Consider the following 12,103-nt stretch of genomic DNA (forward strand, 5'->3'; position numbering starts at 1 on the left):
CGTATGTGGTTATTGTCCCAGCAATAGCATCCGCAGCAGTTATTTAGCTTGCTTCCTGTGTCAGTCCGACAGCAGATCCCTTATTGTCGTTTCAGTGTAGCCTTCTCTTGGTGCTCATACTTGTTTAATAGAACAGCAGCAGAGAGCTTCATAACTATTCATGATAAGCAGAAGGAACTAGCTCACACTTCTATTTTTGGTACAAGGACAAGCTCAAGTCCCTAGTGGAGTCTCTAAACAGATCTTTTGGATATTCACAGAGGAGTAGTTTCCCGTATGTTTGGGGAGGGTTGGAGCGGAAATATAGCTTGTCAAAGCAGGACATAAATGTAGCCCCCCCTCCTCCCCAGCCAAGGAACCAAAACGCTTTTCATTTTATACAAGAATTTGAGTCTCGGCTTCCTTTTCTCTTGTCTTCCTTTCTCTTTAACCACAAGTGAAACGAGAAGTTGGTTGTTATGAAAGTAATTTGAAGCAGTATAGAGACCATGTGAAACAATGAGGCCAAATGAGTAATTAGCATGATGAAGGGGACATAACCCAATTACTTGTCTGTAGAGGGAAAAAAAAAATCTGGTTCAAGAGCAAGTCCTCAGAGAAAAGTTGCTCCTTTAAGGCATTGCACTGTTCATGGGATATTTGGTTTAGAGAGGGGCATCCTAAGATACTCAGAACATTAACAGGAAGTCCAGCCGGCGGGCATACCCAGGGGCTCTTGGGTAAACTTGCCCTTCCGTGTGAAGTTCAATCCACCGCTTGGTTTTGGAGTGGAGCCAGCAGGCTCCTCGGGGTAGAACGCCGGGACGCTGGGTGACGTGCTTAGTCCTTTCTTATTCTCTAGCGGAGGACTTGGCACAAGCTAAACCGTCACAGGGTGCACGAGGCTCCAGAAGTCAGTCATTCCCAAGACATATCTTTGACAGTTATGGAGTTGTGGGTTGCGTTAGGCCCCCTGGTTGACGGAGCTATCCCGGTGACTGCCGCTTCTTGGAGGCTGTCTCGGTGAACGTGATTTTAACGCCCCGTCGGTGCTCGTAATTTCGTGAAGGCTGAGCAGCCGTTCTCGAGTGTGGATTAGCTAACTGGGGCCTCTATGGGCTTTTTTAGCTTCCTGCACAACATGGAGGCTGTTGGTGGCTGCGAGTCGGCTCCGTCCCATGGCGTTTCACCACCGACGCTCCCTCGCTTTTAGAGAACTCATTCCCAAAGCAATTTTCTGGTACACAAATCTTGAGATGAAATTATTACAGCAAATGCTTCCCCCCCCCCACCCCTTTCATTCCAAATTGCATTGTTGGTTAGGGAAACAAAACTAATGTCAGGAAGCTAACAAGGCTTGTGATTTGCTACTCAACCAGCTGCACAAGGAGCCAGCTGTTAAAACCAACAGCCAATGAGCAGCTGGTTCACATATCTCTTCCCTCGCCACCTCAGAACAGCTCATCTCTGACAAAGGAAAATGTGGCTTTTAAAATAGCTTCTTCCTTCTTTCCTTTGGCAAATGGAATGAAAAAAAAAATGCTATAGGCTCCATGGGTAGATGTGAACCAACCTGTTAGGGATTTATTTACATTTGGGACTCTCCTTTGACTGCTGGAGTTCATTATTTAAAAATAATAATAAAATAAAATAAATCACTTGAATGAAAAAAAGGGAAATCCCATATTACAGATTTCCTCTCTTTCCCTCCCGCCACGCCATTTGTATAATTGAGCAATAGACCGAGTTGGTGTTCAGGCACACGTTTTTGGCGTAACTTGACACTGAATGAGGTTGGTTAATGCATTGTTCTCATTTTATTCCCAGTAAGAATACTCGAACTTCAGACACGTTAAGCAAGCAACAGCAAACGCTGAGAATGCACATCGACATACCCCGGGCTCAGCTTCTGATCGAGGAGAGGGACACCATGGAGACCATAGGTAAAGGCCCTGCTTGCGCGTCACAACATACAAACACGCTTGGCCAACCAGACCCCAGACGCATGGGAACTACAAGGTAGGAGAGAGAACACCTTGAATGAATGCAAAGGTGGAGGAGAATCCCGGGCGCCAGCAAAGGCAGGGAAACCGATAGAACATCGCGGTGATCCCCTGCAAGAGAGGTCCCAGCTCTGACCGGCGTGAGCCCTTCCTGGCAGAGTCATCTATGCTGCACCAAAGAACAAACATCTGTAATGAAATAAACCCAGAAGGCTGGCACAACAGAGCCTCGACTGGGAAATCCGGTCCACGCACTTCCACTACACCCTGACAAGGCCAACTTCCACTCACTGAATCTGCTCCTTATTACACTTAAACAAGGGCCTCCCGTCCCCCTCTGCTCCCTCCCCGCTTCTCGGCATCCAGTAACCTCCTGGGCTATGGGGAACGCCTTAGCCCCCCCCATTCCTCCTTTCTGTAATGGCTATGGAAGCGGTGCTGTGGCTCATCCACTAGAATCCAGACAGCTTGTCTCTATCCGGCACCCCGTAACAACCACGGGGTGGCCAACGCTTGTCGAGGGGTCTCTAAGTGAGACGCTGGCTTTTGTAAACATTGAATGAGCATTATTGTGTGTCGCTTCAAGCCAGCCTGTGGCAAAGGTGCTACGTTTGCAGCCGGGAGGCAGAGTTTCTATAGCTTGCCAGGACCCAATCCCAGGGCCCACCTGCACATCTGCTTCAGCACCCTGCCATCCCCCTCCGGGCCGCCACCGCCCGCGTCTACGCCAGCCGCTCCCCTCCGAAACCCTCCTGTTCCAGAACCCAGCGGAAGGATCCCGCAGCAGCCTCTGCAGCTGCCTCTTTCCACCGTGTTTTGGAAGGGCTTGGCTGTCACGGGCTCCAAGGAAGCCTTTTCCCGTGGTCTGGGCACCGGGGCTTGGTTCCTAGCCCTGTCCCTGGATTCCCCCCTGCCAGGAGCTGAGGAAGGAAGCCAGATGGGCAGAGAGAGAGAGCCCCCACGTTGCCAGCACCCCTTCCTGTCCCTCCAGCCAGTGGAGACATTTTGTCTTCCTTGCTCCCTGGTTCCAAGGCCTAAGGTTCCAAGGTCTGAGGTTCCAAGGCCTGAGGTTCCAAGGCCTGAGGTTCCAAGGCCTGAGGTTCCAAGGCCTCAGGGTCCAAGGCGTCCTTCCCCAGGTGTTCATCTAGCCCAGGCGTAGAACACTTAGGAGAGGATTGGTAAAGACCAGCCCCACAGCCTTCACGAGACGAAGGGATTTCTGTTAAATACTTCTTAGGATGTACAGGATGGCCGCGGAACCAGAACACAGGCGATGCCGGCGAGGACGAGGGGTCTGTCTTGCCGTCCGTAACATGTCTAGTTTCCTTTTCCATTTACCTCAACCGACTGAAGATGGAGCTCACCGTTTCTCTTGAGACGAGCACCGTCAATGTAATGCTGCGTCCTTTTACAAGCCCGTCAGGCGCCTCTAATTTAACCCTCCGGTCTGCGCGACGTGCAGACATCGCCGTTCTATCGGCAGTGGAGGGGAGGTCAGGGAACGCGGCCCTGTGGTGACGTAGCACGGTCGTGATGTGGGCAGGGTGTTTCTGACGGGGCCCGGTGGTCACGTCTTCCTAGGGTGGCACCGCAGAGGGCGGAGGGGCTCTGTGAGGACGCCCCGGCCTCCCGGAGCTGGGCGTGGCTGGCGTGACACCACAGAAAGCCTGCCAGGACCCAGGACTCCTGGCCAGAGAGACCCTCCCAGCCCGCGATCTGTCACCAAAAGCCGTTTGCCTCTCCATGCTTCCCCGCAGCGGGTTGACGGTTTGTTCCGATGGCTGGGGGAGCGGAGCTGCGCTCCCTTCCAGCGCTCTGGGATCTGACTATAAGAATCCAGCATTAGGCTGCCATTCAGTTCCAGCCCCTGTGGGTAGTGAAGCTCGTGATGCTAAGCACCCTGTCGATGGTCTGGTGTGCTCGGAACCCGACTCCCCCTCAGAACCCCAAAGATGCCTTGCTGTTCATGAACGGGCCTGTGGGTGTAGGGCCTCTGGTGCCAGCCCCGATGGGGCCACCTTGATGAAAGCCCCCCGCCCCCCGCCCGGCGAGGGGTCCAGCGACAGCTGCAGCGCCCGACCTCCGAGCCGAGCCCTGGCGCCCGTCTGGGTACCAACCTGTGCTGCGCACACCCGCGGGGATGCGGGCAGACAGCTTGGCAGCCTCTCCCGGGGTCCTGTGCCAGGAAATTTGATTCTAACTTCAAGAGGCTTTCCTTCCCTGCCAGATCCTGATTAATTGGATTTGGTAAGGTTCGCTCTGTTCAGAGCCTTTTTTGGGCACAGAAGCCGGGCCGCGTTGTTGACAGCATTTCTATCACTGCGCCGGCGTCGGGCCCGCTTTCCGGGGGCCCCCCGCTGACTGATAGACTCCTGCGAGCGTTATCCAGGGCCACGGTCCCGGGAGAATCAGGCCGGGGATGGTGAGGGGTGGGGGGACATATCTCCTAACCAAGTTGCTCTGGGAGAACCAAAGCCCTTAAGAAAGTGTGGAACCTATCACAGCAGAGACCTTCCAATCCAGAGACAACCAAATAACAACCCACAGCCCGCGCAGCTGTTCCCGTAGGGTCCTGAGAGGCGCAGAGTTCTCCGCAGCCGGGGCCCCTGCCGCCCCAGCCTTCTAGAACCCCCGCCCTCGGGACCCCGCAAGCGTGACAAGTGAGTCATGTCGGAGGAGGTCAGTGAAAGCATGCACTACAGAAATGAAAGCTCAGGAGGAGTGGGACGCGAAAGGAACCCACCCAGTCCTTCAAGGAGAGGAGCGGGCGAGGACGGAAGACTAGCTCTTCCCTCCCCCGTGTCACCTGCACACATCTCCGAGGTCAGCAGGCGGCAGCCGCCGTCCCAGGAGGAACGGATTCGCAGCCGCCCTCTTTGCTTCCGACGAGGTTGTGGTCTTTGCTGCGAGCAGTAGTGAAGGCGCTGGTGGAGAGGGAGGGCCCAGGAGGGATCTCTCAGGTTCACACTCGGTGTGCGCGTGTGGAAACGGAAGCAGGCGACCCGGGGAGAGGGGGGGAGGCCGGGAGAGATGGCGGGAGAGGGTGCTGGGCAGGGGGACACCCATCGAGAGACGCTGTGCGCACGATCCACAGGTTCAATCGAAACCCCTTTGGGCCGCCACGGAAACATCATTTTTTTTTAAAAAAAATGCTTTTCTAAGGATGTTTTCCCCAAGGGTTGTAAATGTGCCTGTGTTCTGTGTTCTTGCTGTGCCGCAGATGACCGCTCCACCGTGCTCCTGACCGACGCCGACTTTGGAGAAGCAGCGAAACAGAAGTCCCTGACGGTGACCCACACGGTCCACTACCAGTCGGTGTCGCAGGCCACTGGGCCCCTGGTGGACGTCTCAGACGCTCGGCCGGGAACCAGTGAGTGTTTTCAGTGCCAGACACATGAACGTTCTGTCCCTGGCAACCGCAGATCTGCGGGGGGCGGGGCGGGGGGGGGGGCTTTAAAATTCCACACGCGGATGCAGTGGTATCTTTAAACCTTTCATCGGTAGGGGTGTTTGCGTTTTTATTCAACTGAGCAACTATTAGGATGACCCCCGTGGAAGCCTTGGTATCAGTCTTGGTATCGGTTCATCGTGGACAATGCTAGAAATTCCCATTTAAACAACATGGGGGTGGGAGGGGGGGATGAATGTTCCAGTGTAGCGTATCCTATGCCTGTATTCGGTATGAAGATGATGTCATTTTCCTCGCCTACCTCAGCCGTGCAGGCTCAGAAAGGCTATCCTAGTCTTACGGCTGGGGAAGGAATCAGAGAAGGCAAACAACCCAGGCCAGAGAAAAAATTGTAATCCTGGCTAAGCCAGAGGTGACGTGGGGCTCTGCTATTTATATTTGCTTCCATGATGTATGGAAATTAATGACTGCGGCGAAGCTAAGCCCCCCTTAATGTGTATCTAGCGTTTATTAATTAGATCATCTTGTTTCTTCATAATTGAAATTGTTCCCAAATCCTCTTAAAGACTGACAAATGGATGTCCCGATTATTATCATTTTGGTTGCTTTTGATGTGGCGCTTTTAAGTCTCGGCAATCGTGCTCTTCGCAACAAATTTACATTCTGGGAGTCGTTTTTTGCCACGTCGGGCGCGATTCATGATCGGTTCCGGCCTGTGAGTTGCCGAGGAAGCGCGGTGAGTTTCGCCCAGCCAAGAAGCCAAATAGCGGCTGGCGCGCGAGGGGGACCGGTGACCACGGTGCCTCGGGGGCACCCGAAAGAGGCGCTCTGCGTCCCCGTGGCGTCTGCCCCAAGCCCTTCCCTCCCCGAGGGCACCGGTGGGCCAGGAAGCCGTGGGCAAGCCAGCTCCTCCCAAGCACTCAGCCATCTGCCCCCTTCCCGTGCCGGGGTTGGTTGGCACGGCTTCTGGCTCCTTCCAGGCACTTCCGTGCCGGGTTCCCGAGCCACTTTTTGCTGACGCATCAGGGCACATTGACAGACTTGGAAGGTAATTGGATACATCTTTGGTTTGGGCATTCCTTTGACTCCGTCAGCACGGAATTTGCTAGAAACAGTAGCCGGAGACGGAGGAAACAGGACAGATGGGCGGGCGGTTGCTTGACACGCACGCGTGTGTGTGTGTGTGTGTGTGTGTGTGTGTGTGACTCACTCGGGGAACCTGTTTAACATTCTGATTGCGGTCGAGTTAGATGACAGGGGTCCCCGCGGTGTTCACGTAGCAAACTCTGAGCTGGTCCCGAAGGGGTTGTCAGGGCCCCTTTCCGGGGAACCTCTCCCCAAGTGTTAGCAGGACTTCCCGGGGGACACAGAAGGAAAGGTTCTCCCTGGCGCGCAGCCCGGCGCCGTGGCTCCGGCCTGCCGTCCAGGGCAGCCGTCTTTCTGCCAGGTAGAAAGCACTGTGACCCCACCCCCTCCTCTCCGGGCATGAGGACCGGGGCCCTGCGCAGGGGCAGGAGATATTTCCCCCAAGACCCAGTGCGGGAGACTGACAACATTCTACCTTTCTCGTTAGCATTAGAAACCGGGGGGCTGTAACCCCGAGCAGCTTCAGGCTCTGGGGCCTACTCTTCTGCACGGGTCCTGGGACGCAGAGCTCGCCACCTGCCCGTGTGTCACACTTGCACGGCTTCGGTCCCAGGGGACAGACTCTTGGTCCTTCTGGCACCATCTGGATTTGCAGAAGCTCATCTCTACACCAAGCCCTCTCTATCCCTGGGTTCTGCACCCACTCAGCCAAGTGCAAATCAAATGCGTTCCCGAGGATACATTTCACCTGCACCAAACCATGTACAGATTTGCCCACCTTCCTCTAAGGAACGCAGTCTGACAAGTATTTGCACAGCTCTTAGGTTGTCCTTGGTATCCTTAGGAACTTAGAAACTACTTGAAGTGTGAAGAGGATGTGTGTAGGCTGGGTGTAAATGCTATGTTGTCTGATATAAAGGACCGAGTACCCGTGGAATTTGCTGTGTGAGGGGTTCCTAAAACCCATCCCCACAGATACCCACGCAGCTAGGAAGACATTCACAATCTACCACTGCAGGAATCCTGTTGTTTGCACGCTAAAACGGCTGCATTGCAGAGGTTATGTGTATAAACATTTTATTCGCGTGCCAGAGAGTTAGCGCAGGTATCCGGCTTCTGGGAATGGGAGAAATGGCAACGACTTTCAGCTCATCTCTTTCCACACCTCCCTGGCTGGGGTCTTCGCCCCTGTCTCCCTGCTGTGGCTTGTGATGCCGTCTTGCAGCACAAGCTCTAGTTCTTTCCTCCTCCACTGCCTGCTCACAGCGTTGGAGCTCCCATCAGCAGTGGGACTCTGAAATCTGAATAACAGTGAAGGCAAAGGAAGGACACATCGTAGCTTCACTAGGACCTGGACAACCCATTTCACTGCCCTCCGTTTCCTGTCCACGGCCTGCGGCATCCGTTCAGGGAGTGGATGTACATTCTCTCAGTCATGTCAGTCTCAGTAGATGTCTCTTTGGGCACCTCCTGGCGCAATGGTTCCGGTCAAGTCTACCTGGTTACCTAGGGAAAGAGATTGCATTTTCTACTTTCAAATGGTGGAAGACATGTAAACTGATAAGGATTGGTCTTGAAAATGTTTTGGGTCCTTGTCCCTAAGCATTTATAAGGGGCCATCAGTTCCGGAACTCCTAGGAAGCCAAAGTACCAGGAAGCTCAAGTCCCTTGTAGAAAACGGCCCAGCCTTGGAATATAAATCATCTCAGATAAATTTCAGTACCTAATACAATGAAAATCCTATGGAAACATGCATTGTATTGCACCAGGCAGGGAATAATGAGAGCGTACTGCATGTGTTTGGGTACGGATGCACTACTTTTTGAGGCTGTTTTTGATGTAGGCTTAGTTGGACCCTTGAGAAGTCTTGGCTGTGGAGGGTCAACGGTATATAAAACTGAATCTGGAGATGATAGGCACAGCCCTTCTCCTTGTCGCCTCTGCCCTCCAACCCCGCTTTGAACACCAGTATTCCTTAGCCTTCTGGTTTTATGGCATTTCCTTTTTGCCTTGCTTTTCTAACCAGGTACATTGAACCCATCCACTGATTGATCCAAATGGTAGTCTATCGATGCGTGTGTTGTCAGTAGGGATTTTCCTTCGTGTGTTTCTTTTGTCGTTCCCAGTGATTAAGATCAAATTCAGGGCCTGCAAGTGCAGAAAGGTGCGGGGCTATTATGGATTATCAATCAGTGAGCATAAAGGTTCAAAAATTCGAATTCAGATTCAGTCACCAGCCGTAGTGCCCTATGATGGGACAAATCTCATGGTGGGAATTTCAAAATATTATTAAAGTAGGCCAGGCAAAGTGTTATGAGGTCTCTCCTATGCACAGGGAGTGAGACCCTGGGGGCTGGGGACCCCACCCTGGTCCCTGGCATGCAGCCTGACAGGAACCGCTCTTAAGGCCCCCCTGTGTTAGTGCTGCTGAGATCCCGCTCACTGTCCGTCTGAGGCTGTGGGAGGAGCTCCCGGAGCCAGCCCAGCCCCGGGCACGCACCTCTGCCCCGTTCCCTGCTGCACCTGCCCCTCTCTGGAGGGACTGCACTCCCTTTCCCTGGTCCCTCACGCCGTGGCTTCGAAGTCTTCCCCTGCCAGCCTCAGCCAGAGGATGAGATCAGATCCCACCCGTAGCCCGCCAGGCCCCACGGGCCTCAACGCCCAACCTTCCAGTGCAGAGAAACCCAGACGAGAAGTGAGAGCTGGAGCCCAGGAAAGGAACTCCCTTCCCGTGCCCGGGAGCTTCGGCCTGGGACCCCTCTGCCCACCGGGCATCAGGCCCTTACATTCCTGAGACAGCTGGGCTTGTGATTTCTGTGGAGACTTTTCTATCCAACTGTCTGAGCTTTCGGCCTTCCTAATCCACCGGCTGGGTGTCCTGCCACCATCTTCCTGATAAGTGGCCACACCGTCTGTGGCCTCCACATAGAGACAACGATACCAAAATACTTACAGGATACATGGGAATCAGGGAGTAGACACACACACACACACACACACACACACACACACACACACACACACACACCTGTCTCTGTGCCCAGGATGTATGTGTGTGAATAGATCTACAGACGGCGATTCGATACAGATAGATGGAGATTGTGAGCCTTCCACGTCTGTAGGGTTGTAGGATTCACTTCTTTGGACTCGGCCAGCAGTGGGTTATTCCCTAAGTAAGCACAGAGTAATGACTAGATTCAAAGCATCTGTGTGTAGCATTAGCTATTACAGGTAATCTAGAAATGCCTGAAAATATGTTAAAAACGCGAGTAGGCTGGATAAAAATATGACGTCACTTTTATATAAGAAATTTGAGAGAGAGAGAGAGAGAGATGCTTGCAACATGTTATAACATGGATTGGTTCTTCTGGGAGGTAGATGGGGCACTCGGGTCTCCAAGTTGACCCTCTCCGTGAGGACCCGCAAAACCATCACACAAGCCGAGGCCTTGCATCTGCAAGACAGGAAAACCGCCAGCCAAGGATGAAAGCAGATTAAGGCAGGCTGGGGTCACTGAGCACGTGGCCTGCTCTGGAACCCCGTGATCCTCAAAATCCTCTCTTATCCCAAATTCACGATAATTAAAACCATTTGATTTGATGGGCAGAGACTTCGCGCAGGTTTAGACGCCTTGTCGAAAGGCCGAGAGCTATTTATAGCCTTTGCCCTCTAACTCATTGGTTTCTTGGCAAAGGGATGTTGAAGCTCCAAGTTTTATTTGTATTCAGATGTCACGCAGGGGGGGTAGCAAAGTCCCCTCCAGGCAGGACGGTAAAAGCCCACGTGGGTTTGTTGATCGACTGAAATGGTAAGGTCCACACAACTGAGTGGATTCTAAGTACAAGCCTACCAACGCCGTAACTCTGATGCGATCGTAGACACATCAGTTCCGGTACACGACAATAGCTCCCAAACCTGTTTGTTTGTTTTGAATGTGCCACGAGCCCCCCTCTTCCAGCACAGAGGGAATCCCCCCCACCCATTCTGGGATGCCTGAGAGTGCAGAACGGCACTGCAGGACCCAGTACAGCTCAGGAAACGAAGATGGTGACCTATATTTTCAACATTCTCGGGCCACTGGTCATGTCGTTCTCATCCATTAAAATGTTTTTTTAAAAAAGAAGGGATAGGGAATAATAAGCAAAATTAACCTGGCTTTGAGTAGAGGCTGATGCGCCATTTTCCTGAGGAATTTTCCAGATAGGGTGCCGTCCTCTTGGGAAAGGGTTGGTGAAAGGGACATCTCTGCCCTGTCACCGTAGAGCTAACTTAAGAGGAGGACTTGCAGGGAGGGTTGGGGGGTGGGGGTTGAGGGAAGTATTTGTGGTACTACCAAACTCCCCCACCTTACCTGTAACCAAGAGCCAGTAACCCACATCTATAATCCTAACTATTCGGGAGGCTGAGCTCTGAGGGTCATGACTCAAATCCAGTCTGGCCAGTTAAAGTCCATGAGACTCTGCTCTCCAATTAACCACCCCAAAAGCCAGACGTGAGAATGTGGGGCTCACGTGGTAGGGTGCTAACCTTGAGCAAAGAAGCTAAGAGACCATGCCCAGGCCCTGAATTCAAGCCCTGCTACTGGTGCACGCTCGCGCGCGCACACGCACACACACGCACACACACACACACACACACAAAATAAATAAATAAAAGAAAGAAATATAAAAATGAGATTCCTCAAAACTTATGTAAGGGACTGGGTAATTTTCTGGAGAAGACTCATTAGCATTTAAATAACAAGCTGCACTTATTTAAGCTCCACTTATCTTGTCGATAGTGCCTGGAAGACATTTAGCCTCCTACCCGTGACAGTGTTTCTCTGTCTCATGGAGGACCTCTCTCCAAGCATCTCAGGAGAGAAGCCCCATTATCATTCACACCTTGTTATGTAGAGGGTTTGGACACTCTAGCATAGCCCATTTGCATTCTAATCAAAGCCATAAAAAAAATAAAACTTTCCAATAAAGCTTTCTGTGGAATTTTGCAAGTAAGGAATGAAATGTATCTTTTTTTTTTTTTTAAATGTCCCCGGAGAGCAAGGACCAAGACACTGTTTTGATGAGCCAGGAAATCTTAAATGCTATTGATCGGCTGCCCTATTAATGCTGTTCTCTGACATCCTAGAGTGACGAATTGGTTCAAAATCCAATAATGAGAAATTTGCAGAGGGGGAAAATCTTCCATTTACAGAGAAAGTCATTTCACCCTTCCTCCGCCTCAAGCTCTCATGCTCCGAGAAGGATTACAAAGAAGTGATGGTCAGCAGGGCACCGGTGGCTCGCGCCTGTAACCCCAGCTAGGAGATCAGAGAACCGTACGGGGCCCCCCAAGGCAGAGAGGCCCATTTACCCCAAACAAAACCTCCAAGGAACCCACAGCGGAGATGCCCAAGTAGCGGAGGGCCAACCCGGAGTGACAAAGCCAGGGAGGGCATACGGTCCTGAGTTCAAGGCCCAGTACTGACACGCCTCCATGCCCATCACCCCCCACCCCTCCACACAGAAGTGATTGTCATGTAAACATTGCGGGAGTGGAGATGACCAAGGTGAGGCCTTCTGTGCGAAGACACGGGCGGAGGCGGAACGTCGCGTTAGGTGTGGGTCACAGGCCCCCGGGCTGCCGT

The 12,103-nt window shown here is 52.7% G+C and overlaps 1 protein-coding gene across 1 annotated transcript in view; it reads left to right on the forward strand.

The window, feature by feature from the left end:
• Positions 1-12,103, forward strand: part of Dscam (DS cell adhesion molecule) — a 305,816-nt gene that overhangs the window by 277,924 nt on the left and 15,789 nt on the right. Inside the window, exons 29-30 of the mRNA XM_048346574.1 lie at positions 1,807-1,922; positions 5,203-5,352. Coding sequence (XP_048202531.1) covers positions 1,807-1,922; positions 5,203-5,352 — 266 coding nt within the window. The remainder of the gene's footprint in view (positions 1-1,806; positions 1,923-5,202; positions 5,353-12,103) is intronic.

The sequence above is a fragment of the Perognathus longimembris genome, chromosome 5, assembly GCF_023159225.1.
Source record: "Perognathus longimembris pacificus isolate PPM17 chromosome 5, ASM2315922v1, whole genome shotgun sequence".
In the NCBI taxonomy this organism is placed as follows: domain Eukaryota; kingdom Metazoa; phylum Chordata; class Mammalia; order Rodentia; family Heteromyidae; genus Perognathus; species Perognathus longimembris.